Genomic DNA, 17,980 nt, shown 5'->3' on the forward strand with positions numbered 1-17,980 from the left:
GCCAGGATGGTCTCGATCTCCTGACCTCGTGATCCGCCCATCTCGGCCTCCCAAAGTGCTGGGATTACAGGCTTGAGCCACCGCGCCCGGCCTTTTTGTTTTAATAGAGATGGAGATTTGCCATGTTGGCCAGGCTGGTCTCGAACTCCTGGCCTCGAGTGATCTGCCCACCTTAGCCTCCCAAAGTGCTAGGATTACAGGTGTCAGCCACTGTGCCCGGCCTGAATTAATACATTCTGACTTAAAATGTATAAGTATATTTATATACTTATATACTTATATAAGTATATTTATACATTTTAAGTCAGAATTAAAATGGGAGCCCCAAAGGACTTTTGGCTATTTACACATTAATATGAATTGGTTTAACTAGACTGCTTCCTTGATAGGCTCAAATGATATTACTGACTTAGAAAAAAAATAGGACGTCTGACTGTGGGCAGAAAAATAATTTCTTAGCATGGGACATTCAGTAGGGTGGGTGATTAGGACTATATATTAGTAACAAGAGTCTGGTGGTCTAAGAAGAACAGAATGAAAAAGAAAGCACAGAATGGAGTTAGGAGGACCACAAAGATAAACTTGCATCTCAAAACTGTGTTTAGGGTAAGCCTTGCACTGTAGAGAGTTCTTAGGCCAGGTGAGGTGGCTCACGCCTGTAATCCCAGCACTTTGGGAGGCCGAGGTGGGTGGATCACCTGAGGTCAGGAGTTCAAGACCAGCCTGGCCAAAATGGCAAAACCCCGTTCCTACTAAAAATACAAAAATTAGCCGGGTGCAGTGGCACACACCTGTAATCCCAGCTACTCAGGAAGCTGAGGCAGGAGAATTGCTTGAGCTGAGATAAGGCCACCGCACTCCAGCCTGGGCGACAAAGAAAGACTGTCTCAAAAAAAAAAAGAGAGAGAGGAAAAAAAAAGAGTTTTCTTTTTCTTCCTCCATACTAAAGGATACTCTTACCACATTCATAGTTACTAATAAAACTACATTTTGGGAGAGCCAACCTGGGATAATTTTCCACTACTACACATACAAAGGTTAAGAGTAAAGCAATCTGCTTCATATATGTTTCTTTTAATCAACTCTTAAGTTCCAGGGTACACGTGCAGGATGTGCAGGTTTGTCACGTAGGTAAACGTGTGCCATGACAGTTTGCTGCACATCAACCCATCACCTAAGTATTAGGCCCAGGATCCATAAGCTATTCTTCCTGATGTTCTCCCTCCCCACAAGCCCCTCCATACATGCTCTTAATCTATAATCGCACAAGGATTACAATGCTTATTCATTCTTAATTCAAAAATATCGATAGAGCACCTCATAAGGCCAAGCTTGGGGGACTAAAGCAGTGAACCAAGACAAAAGTATCTGTGCTAGTAGGGCTGCCATTTTGCTCCTAAGTGCTTGTAGGCTTATACTAGGTTTTAGATTTTACAAGTTTTCCCTCAAGCAGTACTTACAGCATCTCCAAGCCTCATTAACAGCTGCTGTAAGATCAAAAGATCTCGGCAGATCAGGAAACGAGTACTGGCGATTTTATGCACACCTCTGCACACAATATATCCTGCTGTGCTACTACCATAGAGCTGGGAAAGATTCATTCTAATATTCAAAGGCTGAGCTGTAAAAAGAAGAAAAGTGGAGTTGAATGCATCATTGTTTTAATCAAAGAGGCACATTTGTTGTTCTGTCATTTACCTGGATTGAATCCCTTTTCCATTTCCACTTCTGTTTCATAATCCATTTCCCGTATAAGCAGTCCAATTGCATGGATTGGGTTCCTAATCTCTTGCAGTTTACTACAAATATCCTCCATTACATTTTCTCTATAAGGACAATTACAAAACTCTTATTACTACCGAGAATACGTAAGACAAGTTCTATATGTCCTATAAGCTAAATACATTATGAAACAAGAGAACCAGATAAACGAATGAAGACAATCACTCTGGCATACAAGATACAGTCCCTCTACATAGCAAATTTTCTCTCAGTTTTTCATGAACAACACACAAAACAAATGTGAGAAGAATACTTTTGTTTTTTAGAATTTTTAGCTAATTGTTAAAGCATATTTTACAAGTCTATTTCCAGACTTGAAGTCATGTGTTAAATTTTCTGTTAAAAGTAGAATATGTATTTAGAATCATGGCACATCAGTTTGACTTTAAGCTACTACTTTGTACACTCTGGAACATACATTAAAATCCCAACTTCGCAGCTAAAAATGCTGAATTTCCATTAGGAAATGCACTTTACCCTAATTCTCCTTACACATCAATAGTGATCAAATCTTCCAGAATCTGCTCTGCAGCCTTTTCCGGAGACTGTAGGTTATAACAACTCATTTCCATAATAACTGACATATCCATAGTTACTGACTCTCCAATCAGCCGGAGGCATTTTATAAGACATATGACATCCCGAGCGATATCCACATCTACAAATAAGAGAAAGTTAATTTATGTCTTAGGCCAATGACTATCTATTGATTGATACTACATTAAAATGTTAATAATTAAATGACAAGATATCTATCTGAGGTCTCAGAGATGCTTTGGTCTCTTAAGTGTTCATTAAAATATTTGTGGTGTGGTAAAGTGACCAAGACAGGCGTGGCAATCAATATTTTTTGTATCCATGTGAAACGAAGCATAGGGTTTATGTAGGAAGGGGATTAAATATGGACATAACAATTACTATTACCATCAGATATGGTTGTCTCATCTTCTGTCAAAAGGTTCTCATAAGGCAGGAGATATAAATGATCCACTAAGGAGGAGGGAATAAGGAAAGACAGGTACCCCTGGGAAAACAAATTTTCCAGTTACATTTTTTTCAGTAAAAGTTTAAAGGTATAAAATAATTGAGATGTGCATCTTATCATGAGGAAACACGAGACAAACCCAAGTTGCAATACACTCTATAAAACAATAGGTGTAGTCTTGGCAGGGCACAGTGGCTCACACCTGTGATCCCAGCAGTTTGGGAGGCTGAGGTGGGAGGATCACTTGACCCCAGAAGTTCAAGACCAGCCTGGATATCATGATGAAACCCCATCTCTTAAAAAAAAAAAAAAAAAAATTAGCCAAGTGTGGTGGCAGGCAGCCTTAGTTCTAGCTACTAGGGAAGCTGAGGTGGGAGGATCACTTGAGCCTGGGAGGTTGAGGCTGCAGCGAGCCTTAAGAGTGCCACTGTACTCCAGCCTGGGTGACACAGCGAGATCCTGCCTCAAAAAAAAAAAAAACAAAAAAAACCACAAAAAACAAAAAACAAGCATAGTCTTCAAATAATGTCATTCTCATGAAAGACAAACGCAGATAACAGTTTGAGGTTAAGCAAAAGAGACACAGTAACTAAATATATATATATTAAATTGGATCCTGGGCTTTTGGAGGCCAAGACGGGCGGATCACCTGAGGCCAGGAGTTTGAGACCAGCCTGGCCAACATGGCGAAACTCCATCTCCACTAAAAATACAAAATTGGCCAGGCGTGGTGGCGCATGCCTGTAATCCCAGATACTCTGGAGGCTAGGCAGGAGAATCGCCTGAACTTAGGAGGCGGAGGTTGCAGTAAGCAGAGATTGCACCACTGGACTCTAGTCTGGGAGACAGAGAAGACTCCTCTCAAAAACAAAAACAAAAAAATTGGATTCTGGATCAGGAAAAAAAATTATGGGCACAATTGGCAAAATCTGAATATAAACTATATATATATTATATTTGGCAAAATTTGAATATAAACTGTATAATATTATGTCAATATCAAATAACCTGATTTTTAAATTGGGCTGTGGTTATTTAATATCCATGTTCTTAGATACATGCTGAAATATTTAAGGATATTTAAGGATAAAGGAGCATGATATCTACAACTAACTTTTCAGCAGTTCAGGAAAAACTATGTTTAGAGAAAGAAGAAAAGCAAATGGAAGTTAACAAATGATGAATCCAGGTGAAGTGCATACAGGAATTCTTTTTGCTACTCTTGCAACTGCTACCTTAAGTTGGAAATTACTTCAATATAAAAAGTAAATAGGCCAGGTGTGGTGGCTCACACTTGTAATCCCAACACTTTGGGAGGCTGAGGCAGGTGAATCACCTAAGGTCAGGAGTTCAAGACCAGCCTGACCAATATGGTGAAACCTCGTCTCTACTAAAAATACAAAAATTAGTTGGGCATGATGGCGTGCACCTGTAGTCCAGCTACTCAGGAGGCTGAGACAGGAGAACTGCTTGAACCCTGGATGCAGAGGTTGCAGTGAGCTGAGATCATGCCACTGCACTCCAGCCTGGGAGACACAGCAAGACTCCAACTCAAAAAAAAAAAGAAAATAAATACAATAAAATACAAAAAAAGTACAGATAATAACACAGAAAACTATTTAAATGAATGAATCACAATTTTAGGGGAAAAAATACAAACGCAAAGTCGTAAAGGCTAACCGCAACATTCGGCAGACTAACACTCGGCAAGACCCACTGAACTTTTTGTTTTCTGAAGGCATTTTATTATAACAGCCACTGAACTGTCTCAAGAAGGTCTTCTCCATGCTTCAGTTCGCTTACTTTTTTCAGCAGGCACACCATGTTTGTGTGTGGATTCAAATGTAGGGCAAGAGGATGAGAGAGGGCTTCTTGATACTGAAGACAACAGGCATAGAACTTGCACCAGAATTCTTGTTGTAAATTTCGAAACTCCTCCTGGGAGAATTCATACTCTGTTACACTTCCTTGAAGCTGGCAAAGAAGAAATGAAAGAAATTAAACTTTTGATGCCATTTAGGATCTTTGTCCACAAAAAATATAATTGTCCAATATCATTATACTAAGCTACAGCCAAATGGATATTCCTTACGTATAAAAGGCCATAGAATATGCAAATGCATATCTGATTCTCTAGTTAAAAGGTTTAAAACATTTGTACTTCCAACGAACAAGGTCAAGTGAAGAATTCCAATAATTCCTCAGTGCCAATCTGCCCTATATCAAGATGGAAGGAATTCTTACTCTTTCTCTACCCAAACCTCACCTCATTTTCAACAGCTAAAGTAACTTCCTTCTTCAGTTCACTCCAGGAAAGATCCAAATTCCTCTCAGTTCCTCGGCAGAAAATCTAACATTAAAAGACATTTTAGACTTCTATATAATAGCCAAAACTGAATGAAAAATATTTCAGTTTAGAAGACATGGAGGCAATGTAAAACTATATCATAGAGATCTGGCATACGTGGAACACACATCACCTGAGAGAAAGTTAAGAAACTGGGCGTATTTAGTCTGGAGAAAGATGACCTGGAAAGATTCTTAAAATACCTGAAGGGTTGATTTATAGAAGAGAGGCTTCCTTTTCAATGATACACTTTGGGAATAATAACTCCCACAAGAGGTAGTGAGACAGTGGTCAGTGGAGGTAGAGACAATTAAACGCTGAATTAACTATCACAAAAGCCTCAGAAGGCATTTCTGTTTCATGTGGGAGGTCAGACTAGAAGATTCTAATATAACTTTCAATTATATGAGTTATTGTATTTTAAATCCATCCATGAAGCTAAGTAGTAATTTAAAGAAGCCTATGCAGGCTGGGTGCAGTGGCTCATGCCTGTCATCCCAGCCCTTTTGGAGGCTAAGGCGGGTGGGTCATCTGAGGCCAGGAGTTCGAGACAAGCCTGGCCAATATGACGAAACCTTGTATCTACTAAAAACTACAAAAATTAGTGGGGTGTGGTGGCATGTGTCTGTAGTCCCAGCTACTCGAGAGGCTGAGGCAGGAAAATCACTTGAACCCAGGAGGTGGAGGTTGCAGTGAACCAAGATCGTGCCACTATACTCCAGCCTGGGCAACAGAGCAAGACTCTGCCTCAAAGAAAAAAAAAAAAAAAGTCTATATAACTTTTTTGTTGTTTTAAAAGAGATGGGAATCTTGCCATGTTACCCAGGCTGGTCTTGAACTCCTGAGCTCAAGCAAATCACCCCCTTGGCCTTCCAAAGTGCTGAGATTACAGGTATGAGCCACTGCATCTGGCCAGAAGCCTGCGTAACCTTAAAAAACCCTTTCTGTTTTTTTTTTTCTTAAAGACAGGGTCTCACTCTGTTTCCCAGGCTGGAATGCAGTGGCATGATCAAGGCTCACCACACCCTCTACCTCCTAGGCTAAAGCTGTCCTCCAACCTAGGGCTCCTGAGTAGCTGGGACCACTGGTGCATACCACCTGGCTATTTTTCTTTTTTTTTCAGAGATGGGGTCTCCCTCTGTTGCCCAGGCTGCTCTCAAACTCCTGGGCTCAAGTGTATCTTCCTGCTTCAGTCTCCCAAGGTTTTGGGATTATAGGTGTGAGTCACCACTGTTGGCCAAAGAATCTTTTTGTAAAGCACTGGGCTTCTCTTATACTATGAATTTGAAGCTAAAAGCCTTTTTCTTTTTTGTTTTTGAGACGGAGTCTCACTCTGCCACCAGGCTGGAGTGTAGTGGTGCAATCTCAGCTCACTGCAACCTCTGCCTCCTGGGTTCAAGAGATTCTCCTGCCTCAGCCTCCTGAGTAGCTGGGACTACAGGCACGCGCCACCACGCCCGGCTAATTTTTGTATTTTTAGTAGAGATGGGGTTTCACCATGTTAGCCAGGATAGTCTTGATCTCTTGACCTCGTGATCCACCTGCCTCGGCCTCCCAAAGTGCTGGGATTACAGGCGTGAGCCACCACGCCCGGCCAAGAGTTTCTTGAATTTGAACCAAGTCAGACCTTCACTGTCCTAATAAAAAGGTTAGAACAGTATAACCAAAACTAAACAAAAAAGCACTTTAAGTATGCAGTGTAGTATGGTATCTTTTTACAATACTGTAGGTAGAGGTTTCTCTTTTTAACTCCAGCATGTGTCATGCTGGGATTATTGGGAAAGTGGTCCCCCACTGACCTCTCCACCAGGAATATTATATTTAATGGAAAGAACATTAAAAAAATTATAAAAGTATTTACAAACACACATATGTAGAAATACAGAAGTACACTCAGTGTTTAACATATGCAAAAACTTAGTAGTAATTATTAATTATATAATACATAATAAAATAAGAAATAGTCTTAAATAAACAGTATATATGTTTTTACTGACCTGTAAAGCCTTACATAAAGCTTCATTTGTGAATTGTCCTGGTGTAAAAAGACTTTGCAGATACATCTCCTGTTAGAACATTAAAACAAAAGTTACTATCGTCCTAAACAAAATGTGGAAGTCACCACATAACACCAAATTCACGCGTAACACCAAAGTTTGAGTTTCTACTATATGAACATTGCCATTTTGCCCTTCTATATGTGGGCAATAACAGTAATGCAGTTCCATGTTTTCACCCTGAAAGTGAAGACTGCAATGTCTTTGAGTCAACTAGAGGTACTATACTTAAAATGGTGTGTTCCTCACAGAGAGCTTCATTGGGTTTCAGCAGAAAACAAGCTTTGTCAAATGCCAATCTTAAATAGAAGAAGCAAATCTAGTTTATTGGTGATATACATTGGTAAGAGAACAAGTAAATGAAGCTGGTTTCTACACCATCTATAGTATTCATTTTATGACCCACATGTAAAAGAAATGGAACCAGTAATAATAGGTATTATATGCAAACAAAACAAACAGCAATAAACTCTCACAAGTAGGGAAATGAAGTAGAGAGAACATGGAAAAATCTCATACTGCCTAATGATTTTGGCCAACTCTCCTAAACTAGATTTGCCCCCAAGTAGTAATTCTCACTAACAGTCATTCAAGTTTCCTTCCTTCTACTGAGCTTTTGATAGATGATAAAATGACCGAAATGAAGGAGAAAAATAAGAATTTTAGTAATCAGCATATAAAGCCAAGTGCCAGTAGTTAACTGGAACAATAAATAACTACCACCAACAAACTCTTGGGATTAAAAATGTAGTAAATGAAAATTCCATTTAAGATTTTTAAAGTATAGTTTTTACTCCTGCAAATAGTCATTGTTTCAGATCCCAAGCCCATAATCTTTAACATCATTTTAACACTAAGGCATCAACTGGAAACTTTTTTATTTATCCTGAGGGTGTCCCTTAAACATGTGGAGATTTGGCCGGGCACAGTGGCTCACGCCTGTAATCCCAGCACTTTGGGACGCTGAGGTGGGCGGATCACCTGAGGTCAGGAGTTCGAGACCAGCCTGGCCAACATGGTGAAACCCCGTTTCTACAAAAGTACAAAAATTAGCTGGGTGTGGTGGTGCGTGACTGTAGTCCCAGCTACTCGGGAGGCTGAGGCACAATTGCTTGAACCTGGGAGGTGAAGGTTGCAGTGAGCCGAGATCATGCCACTGCACTCCAGCCTGGGCCACAGAGTGAGATTCTGTCTCAAAACAAACAAACAAACAAACAGATCAAGGTAAATCATTCCCTTATATAACATTTGAGCATTTACTTACTCTGGGGTCTTGATCATCTCTGATGACAATCTCTTCCTCTGGCAGAGGCTGCATAAAAACTGGATTCCACTGACCTGCAACATTACTAGAGACAAAAAAGTCCACCAGTTTATATAGAAATGATCACTAAAAATGAAATGCATGCTGTTGGCAGTATCTGGGCAGGGAGGACCCCATCACGGAACCCCTGCAATGACTGCTTCATTCTATTAAAAACATTTTCTTTTTTTTTTAATAAGAAACATTTTTAGCAGAGCCTAGTTTTTATACAAGTTTTCTTACCAAGTTTTAATAAGTACCTTCCTAAAATTGAAACTCATTGTCTCAGATGCCAAGCCTATAATCTTTAATGTCATTTTAACACTAAGACATCAAATACAAAGACTAGTTAACTTTTATTCTGCATTTACTATTTGCTAGGTATTACACTAGATCCAGTTTTAGACATTATTCATGTATGCCTTACAATTCTTTCAAGGATATAGTACTCCCATTTCACAGATATAGAGAGTGAGGCTGAGGGTTTATCACAGTTGGTAAGTTGCACAACTAGGATTCCAACCCTGCTCCAACTCTGCAGCCTGTGTTTTCTGACTACTTTGCTCAAACGCCATCTATAAGGAGTATTTTTTATCTTCTGAGGTATGGCTTGAGGTCAACCGGCGGGGGGCAATCATTCCCAGAATTCTACCTTAGGCTCTAGGGTTATCAGGGACCCAGAGGGTTCAATTAGTTCAGTGGTCCTCAAGCTCTGTCCCAAGGGATCCTCTACAGGTGTTTCAGGGGTTAGACAAGTGTTTGCTTCAAAAGGGTTTGTTTTTTATTTTTTGCCAGTCAAATTTAGCAGTGGAGGGCTGTATACCAACTTTAGTGACACTAACGTAAAGTTCTGACAATCCATTATCATGGGACCAGCCAAAAATTGTTTTGTGAAATGTATTTTTAACTACCTAAAGTTTGCAAACTAATATCATGTACATTAAAAAATATTAGATACCAAATATATCTAATATTAGATATAATCAACATTAAATTGTGTTATAATTTCATAAACATAAAAAAAAAGTACACATTCATAGCTCACTGAAGCCTGAACTCTGAGGCTCAAACAATCCTCCTGCCTCAGTCTAAGGTGCAACGTGCCACCACACCTGGCTAGTTTATTTATTTTTATTTATTTATTTATTTTTGAGATGGAGTCTTGCTTTGTTGCCCAGGCTGGAGTGAATGGCACAACCTTGGCTCACTGCAACCTCCGTCTCCTGGGTTCAAGAGATTCTCCTCCCTCAGCCTCCTGAATAGCTGGGATTATAGGCACATGCCACCATGCCCGGCTAATTTTTGTATTTTTAGTAGAGACGGGGTTTCATCATGTTGGCCAGGCTGGTCTCAAACTTCCAACCTCGTGATCTGCCCACTTCGGCCTTCCAAAGTGCCGGGATTACAGGGATGATCCACCGCACCCAGCCGCTATTTTTTATAGAGACATGGTCTTGCTATGTTGCCTGGACAGGTCTTGAACCATGGCCTCAGGCAATCCTCCCACCTTAGCCTCACAAAGTGCTTGGATTACAGGTATGAGTCGCTGTGCCCGGCCCTGTTTTAAAGTGCAGTGAGAAGCACTGCACTTGTCCAATCTATTTCTCATCTCATGATGAGAAAATTGAAAACACAAAGGCTATAGTGTCCTAACGTAGCTGCAGGAATCAGGAATAGTCTTTGCTTAGAAACAAAGAAAACTCCCAGATTAGAGGTATTTTGGATATGTGCTATCTCTCCCAAGAAATATGGCATTTTATCTTAGTCCAATCCCAAAAAATCTCATTTTGTCCTAAAACAAAAATGTAAAAAACAACACAAAATGCACAAGAGGTATTTCAGGAAGACAGTAACAAGAGGAAAACCCAGGGCTGAATTATCCAAATGAAAACCCTTGACTTCATTCTACATAAAAAGCTCTCATCTTTTTTTTTTTGAGACAGTCTTACTCTGTCGCCCAGGCTGCAGTACAGTGGAGCGATGTTGGCTCACTGCAATCTCTGCCTCCTAGGTTCAAGCAATTCTCATGCCACAGCCTCGCCTCCTGAGTAGCTGGGATTACAGGCACCTGCCACCACGCCCAACTAATTTTTTGTGTTTTTAGTAGAGACGGGGCTTCACCATGTTGCCCAGCCTGGTCTTGAACTCCTGAGCTTAACTGATTTGCCTGCCTCGGCCTCTCAAAGTGTTAGGATTACAGGCGTGAGACACCGTGCCCGGCCTCTCTTGTTTTCTTAGCATGAAATTGCTTGGGGTGAGGTAGGACGACAGAATTAAGTGACCCATACTGTTCAAAGTTGATGTATTTCACAACTGTTTGGTTCTCAGCATCATGCCACAGGGCCCAGATATCCGTGGAAGTTAAGGCAAAGTCAATCAGTGTCTCCTAGGAGGAAATGTGGGAAAAAAGGGATAAAATAAGAAAGAAAGTAGTAGTTCACGGTGACTTACTTTTTCATCTGCAGGAGAGGTAAATGCATGAAAACCAAACATGGTACCACATGAATTTGGTAAAGTCTAAATGAAATTTTGTTTCATACATCATGAAATTATTCCATTTTAAGACTACAATCCCATTACACCATAACAGAGTTAGCCAATACTTCTTTTTCTTGTACTTATGTGATATGCAAAGGATGAATCAACCTACCTGAGAAGTGAACAGTGAAGAAATGTGATCTAGACTATAGCGGTTACTCTCAGTGCTCACCAACTGGAAAACGCAGAACTGTTAAAACACAAGATAATCATTTATTACCTGAAATAAACAACATGTTACTTTTCGAAGCAAGGGCTATTAGCATTCAGAAACCTTTAAAAAAAAATTTTTTTTTTTTAAATGGAATCTTGCTCTGTACCCCAGGCGGGAGTACAATGGCATGATCTTGGCTCACTGCAACCTCCGCCTCCCAGGTTCAAGCTATTCTCCTGCCTCAGCCTCCCGAATAGCTGGGATTACAGGTGCCCGCCACCATGAATGGCTAATTTTTATATTGTTAGTAGAGACGGGGTTTCACCGTGTTGGCCAGGCTGGTCTCAAACTCCTGACCTCAAGTGATCCACCCGCCTCGGCCTCCCAAAGTGTTGAGATTACAGGTGTGAGCCATGCAGCCTAATTTTTGTATTTTTAGTAGAAGACAGGGTTTTATCATGTTGGCCAGGTTGGTCTCGAACTCCAGACCTCAGGTGATCTGCCCACCCTGGCCTCCTAAAGTGCTAGGATTACAGGCGTGAGCCACGAAGCCCAGCCTAAATTAACTGTTTTTATAAAGAAAATTTACTGTAAATTGTTAAGAGTGATGATGACCCTTTACTTATATGCAGCTGTTCACAGAGAAGTATTAAAGAAAAAAAAGTAGCAAAATTCCCTTTTGAGAAAAATAGTGTATGAATTATGAAAAAAATATGTAGTGCTTATATCCATTCTAGCCTGAACCTGTGTTTTACAACCTACAAATCTCAATCCATTCATGGGACATGAAATCAATTTAGCAGGTCTCAAACAGCATTAAACAGACAAACAAACAAACAAACAAACAAAAACCCAACAGTCCAGGCTGGTCTTAAATTCCTGAACTCAAATGATCTTCCTGCATCAGCCCCCTGAGTAGCTGGAACTATACATGTGCACCATCAGGCCCAGCTGAAGATGAGTTCTTGTGAAGAAAAAAGAAATAAAATACTACGAGTTCACTATAATCTGAATAGGCTAACAGTGTTACATAGCTGTCAAAAAAGTTATTCTGATTTTAGGCTTCAATGAAGAATCATAATACTCAAAACAAAGGAAGTAATAGCTCTGCTCAATTTGACACACTCCTGAACTACTACATTCATTCCAGATCTGACCTTTAGAGCAGTGGTTCTCAAAATGTGGTTCACAGATTCCTAAAGGTCCCTGAGACCATTTCAGGGGGTCAGTGAGGTAAAAACCCTTTCTCTTTTTTTTTTTTTTTTTTTTTGAGACGGAGTCTGGCTCTGTCACCCAGGCTGGAGTGCAGTGGCACGATCTCGGCTCACTGCAAGCTCCGCCTCCCGGGTTCACGCCATTCTCCTGCCTCAGCCTCCCGAGCAGCTGAGACTACAGGCGCCCACCACCGCGCCCGGCTAATGTTTTGTATTTTTTAGTAGAGACGGGGTTTCACTGTGTTAGCCAGGATGGTCTCGATCTCCTGACCTCATGATCCGCCCACCTCGGCCTCCCAAAGTGCTGGGATTACAGGCATGAGCCACTGCGCCCGGGGCTTTTTTTTTTTTTTTAAAGACTGTCATTCAGGCTGGAGTGCTATGGCACAATCTCCACTCAGTGCAACATCTGCCTCCTGGGTTCAAGCAATTCTCCTGCATCATTCTCCCGAGTAGCTGGGATTAATGATGCCCACCACCATGCTTGGCTAATTTTTGTATTTTTAGTACAGTCGGGGTTTCACCATGTTGGCCAGGCTGGTCTCAAACTCCTGACCTCAGGTGATCTGCCCTCCTTGGCCTCCCAAAGTGCTGGGATTACAGGTGGGAGCCACTGCACCCGACCCCAAACCCTTTGCATAATACTACATCATTTGCCGTTTCATTTTGTTGATATTTGCATCAATGATGCAAAACCAATGGCGGGTAAAATTACTGGTGTCTTAATATAAATCAAGGCAGTGGGACCAAACTGACACCCTTTCAAGAGAAAAACACTCAAGAAACTAGGAGTAAAGGGGAAGCTCCTCAACATGACATAAAGGGCACTTATTAAAAATTCAGGCTGGGCACTGTGGTTCACACCTGTAATCCCAGCACGTTGGGAGGCTGAGGTGGGTGGATTCCTTGAGCTCAGGAGTTTGAGACCAGGCAACATGGTGAGACCCCGTCTCTATCAAAAATACAAAAAAATTAAACATGCATGGTGGCACACGCCTGTGGTCCCAGCTACTTGGGAGGCTGAGGTAGGAGGATTGCTTGAGCCTGAGAGGTGGAGGTTGCAGTGAGCTGAGATCGCGCCACTGCACTCCAACTTGGGTGACAGTGAGACACTGTCTCAAAAAAAAATTCACAGATTACTGTTGCATCACGATGAAAAAAAGAAAAATTACCAGCTAACATTATACTTAATGATGAAACACTGATAACTTCTCCCTTAGCAATAAAAATCAGGAATGAGGTAAAGATGCACAGCATGGCCAACATGGTGAAACCTCATCTCTACCAAAAAACAATACACAAATTAGCTGGCGTGGTGGCACACGCCCATAGTACCAGCAACTCTACTCAGAAGGCTGAGGTGGGAGAATCGCTTGAACCAGGAGGTTGCAATGAGCTGAGAGTGCACCACTGTGCTCCAGCCTGAGTGACAGAGTGAAACTCTGTTTCAAAAAAAAAAAAAAGACGTAGGTTCTTGCCACTTCTATTCAACACTGTACTGGAGGATCTAGCCAAGACAATTACCACCCACCTCCATCCAAAAAAATTTTTTAAAACCCCACAAGAAAGAAGGAAAAGAAACGAAAAGAAAGAAAACGCATCTAGATTAGCAAGGAAGTAATAAAACTAACTTTTTTGTGAGACAGGGTTCTGCTCTGTTGCCCAGGTTGAAATGCAGTGAGGCAATCAGGAACACTGCAGCCTCAACCTTTCAGGCTCAAGTGATCCTCCCATCTCAGCCCCTCAAGTAGCTGGGACTATAGGAACGAGTTACCACGCTCAGCTAATTTTTGCTATTTTGTAGAGACAGGGTTTCGCCATGTTGCCCAGGCTGGTCTGGAACTCCTGAGCTCAAACAATCCGCCCACCTCGGCCTCCCAAAATGCTGGGATTACAGGTGTGAGCCATTGTAATCAAAAGTTTAGTTGCAAATGACATTATCTTGTATAAAGAAAATCCTAAGGAATCCACTATAAAATCTATCAGAACTAATAAATGAGTTCAGCAAGTTTGCAAGATACAATTATGAATATACAAAAATCAACTGTATTTCTATAAACTTTCAGTGAGCACTCTGAAAATGAAATTAAGAAAATAATTTCAATTGTAATAGTATCAAGAAAATTTTATTTACAATAGCATCAAAAAGAATCAAATATTTAAGACGAAACTGAACAAAAGCATAAAACTTATATTCTGAAAACTAAAGCATCCCATGTTCATGGATCAGAAGACTTAATATTGCTAAGATGGCAATATTTTATAATATCATCTATAGAGGCAACACAATTTTTATCAGAATCTCAGCTGACTCTTTTGTAGAAACTGACAAGCTGATTCTAAAACTCATATGGAATTAAATGGGACCCAGAACAGACAAAACAATCTTGAAAAAGAAGGACAAAGTAAGAGGGCTCATACTTTCTGGTGTCAAAATTTCCTACAAAGCAAGAGTAATCAAGACAGTGTGGTACTGGCACAAGGTCAGATATATAGATCAATGGAACAGAATTGAGAGTCTAGAAATAAAACCATGTGTCTAAGGTCACATGATTTTGAGAAGGGTGCCAAGACTATTCAACATGTTAAGTACTATCTTTTTAACAAATGGTGCTGAGAAAACTGGGTATCTACAAGCAAAAGAATGAAGTTGAATGCTTACCTCACACTATTAAAAAAAAACTAAAAAATGAATCAAAGTCCTAAAGGACTTTAGGATATAAAAGCTAAAAGTATAAAACTCTGAGAAGAAAACATAAGAGTAAATCATTATGACCTCAGATTTGGCAAAGGATTCTTAAGTTATGGCACTATGAACAAAAGCAACCAAAGAAAAAACAGATAATATGGACTTTATCAAAATTAAAAATGTGTGCTTCATGGGACACCATCAAGAAAGTGAAAAGACAGCTCACATGGTAGAAAATACTACTTGCAAATCATAAATCTGATTAGAGATTTAGATCCAGAATAATATAGTTACAGACTATATAATGACGCTTTGGCATATGGACCACATATACAATGGTGACTCCATAAGACTAAGTTTATAATACCATTTTTTTTGTTTGTTTTTGAGACAGGATCTTGCTCCATTGCCCAGGCTGGATGGCGCGATCCCAGCTCACTGCAACCTTGGCCTCCGGGTTTCAAACAATTTTCATGCCTCAGCCTCACAAGTAGCTGGGGTTACAGCACAGGCCACCATGCCCAACTAATGTTTTGTAATTTCAGTAGAGATGGGATTTCACTATATCGGCCAGGCTGGTCTTGAATTCCTGGCCTCAAGTGATCTGCCCACCTTGGCCTTCCAAAGTGCTAGGACTACAGGCGTGAGCCACCATGCCAGCCTGTTTACAGAATTCTTACAATTCAATAACAAAAAAGACAAATAAACCAATTAAAAAATGGGCAAATGAGAAGACTGAAGCTGGATCCCTTCCTTACACGATATACAAAAATCAACTCAAGATGGATTAAAGACTTAAATGTAACACCCAAAGCTATAAAAACCCTGGAAGACAACCGTAGGCAATCCCATCCTGAACACACGAACGGGCAAAGATTTCATGATGAAGACACCAAAAGCAATCTCAACAAAAGCAAAATTTGACAAGTGGGATCTAATTAAACTTAAAAGATTCTGCACAGCAAAAGAAACTTTCAACAGAGTAAACAGACAACCCACAGAATGGGAGAAAATATTTGCAAACCATGCATCTGATGAAGGTCTGATTTCCAACCTCTATAAGGAACTTAAATTTACAAATGAAAGGCAAACAACTTCATTAAAAAGTGGGCAAAGGACATGAACAGACACTTCAAAAGAAGCTGCATGCCGCTAACAAGCATATGAAAAAAAGTTCACTATCACTGATCATTAGAGAAATGCAAATCAAAACCACAATGAGATACCATCTCACAGCAGTCAGAATACCTATTAAAAAGTCAAAAAATAACAGATGCTGGCAAGGTTGCAGAGAAAAGGGAACATTTATACAATGTTGGTGGGACTGTAAATTACTTCAACCATTGTGGAAAGCAGTGTGGTGATTCCCCTAAGAACTAAAAACAGAACTACCATTAGACTCAGCAATCCCATTACTGGGTATATAACCCAAAGGAATACAAATCATTCTACCATAAAGACAAATGCAAGTGAATGTTCATTACAGCACTATTCACAATAGCAAAGACATAGAATCAACCTAAATGCCCATCAACGACGGACTGGATAAAACGTGGTACATATACATCACGGAATATATGCAGCCACAAAAAAGAATGAGATCATGTCTTTTGTGGAAACATGGATGGAGGTGGAGGTCATCATCTTCAGCAAAATAATGCAGGAACAGAAAACTAAATACCACATGTTCTCACTTATAAATGGGAGCTAAATGATGAGAACTTATGAGCATGAAGAAGGAAACAACAGACATTAGGGTCTACTTGAGGGTGGAGGTTGGGAGGAGGGAGAGGAGTAGAAAAGATAGCTATTAGGTGCCGGGCTTAATTCCTGGGTGATGAGATAATCTGTACAACAAAGCCCCATGACATGAGTTCGCCTATGTAAGAAAGCTTCACATGTACCCTCAAACCTAAAACAAAAGTTAAAAAAAAAGGCGGGGGAGCCACGTGTGGTGGCTCATGCCTGTAATCCCAGCACTTTGGGAGGTTGAGGCTGGTGGATCACCTGAGGTCAGGAGTTCAAGACCAGCCTGGCCAACATGGTGAAACCCCATCTCTACAAAAACACAAAAATTAGCGGGGCATGATGGCGTGAGCCTGTAATCCCAACTACTTGGGGGGCTGAGGCAGGAGAATCGCTTGAACCTGGGAGGCGGAGGTTGCAGTGAGCTGAGATCACGCCACTGTACTCCAGCCTGGTCAACACAGCAACATTCCATCTCAACAACAACAACAACAACAAAAAACGCAAATGATCTGAATAAACATTTCTCCAAGGAAGATACACAAATAACCAATATGCACTAAAAAGATGCTTGGCATCATTAGTTATCAGGAAATTTAAACAAAAACCATAATGAGATAATACTTCATACCCACTAGGATGTCTAGAATTAAAAAGTCAGATAATAACAAGTGTCGGCAAGTATATAGGAGCAGTATTCATAATAGATAAAAGGTAGAAACAACAAAAATGTCCAACACAAATGAAAGAACGCCAACACAAATGAATAAATAAATGGTGGTATACAACTGAAAATTATTCAGCCATAAAAGGAATTGAAACCACATTTGCAAAAATCATAACAGTGAGAAAATTATGACAATGAAAGAGATCTGGGCCAGACGCAGTGGCTCACACCTGCAATCCCAGCACTTTGGGAGGCTGAGGCAGGCGGATTAACTGAGATCAGGAGAGACCAGCCTGGCCAACATGGCAAAACCCCATCTCTACTAAAAAAATACAAAAAATTAGCCAGGCATGGTGGCATGCACTTGTAATCTCAGCTACTTGGGAGGCTGCAGCAGGTGAACTGCTTGAACATGGGAGGCAGAGGTTGCAGCAAGCTGAGATCGCGCCACTGCATTCTAGCCTGAGCAACAAAGCAAGACTCTCTCTCTCAAAAAAA

General features: G+C 40.5%; 1 protein-coding gene across 1 annotated transcript in view; it reads right to left on the reverse strand.

The window, feature by feature from the left end:
- NUP160 (nucleoporin 160kDa) overlaps positions 1 to 17,980 on the reverse strand; it is a 57,964-nt gene that overhangs the window by 33,674 nt on the left and 6,310 nt on the right. The window contains exons 4-13 of the mRNA XM_012001467.1: positions 11,125 to 11,202; positions 10,763 to 10,860; positions 8,436 to 8,520; positions 7,112 to 7,180; positions 5,034 to 5,117; positions 4,571 to 4,741; positions 2,707 to 2,806; positions 2,275 to 2,440; positions 1,699 to 1,826; positions 1,461 to 1,621 (exon numbers count right to left, since the gene is read on the reverse strand). Of these exons, the coding sequence (XP_011856857.1) occupies positions 1,461 to 1,621; positions 1,699 to 1,826; positions 2,275 to 2,440; positions 2,707 to 2,806; positions 4,571 to 4,741; positions 5,034 to 5,117; positions 7,112 to 7,180; positions 8,436 to 8,520; positions 10,763 to 10,860; positions 11,125 to 11,202 (1,140 nt within the window). The remainder of the gene's footprint in view (positions 1 to 1,460; positions 1,622 to 1,698; positions 1,827 to 2,274; positions 2,441 to 2,706; positions 2,807 to 4,570; positions 4,742 to 5,033; positions 5,118 to 7,111; positions 7,181 to 8,435; positions 8,521 to 10,762; positions 10,861 to 11,124; positions 11,203 to 17,980) is intronic.

This window comes from Mandrillus leucophaeus, unplaced genomic scaffold (assembly GCF_000951045.1).
Source record: "Mandrillus leucophaeus isolate KB7577 unplaced genomic scaffold, Mleu.le_1.0 Scaffold66, whole genome shotgun sequence".
In the NCBI taxonomy this organism is placed as follows: domain Eukaryota; kingdom Metazoa; phylum Chordata; class Mammalia; order Primates; family Cercopithecidae; genus Mandrillus; species Mandrillus leucophaeus.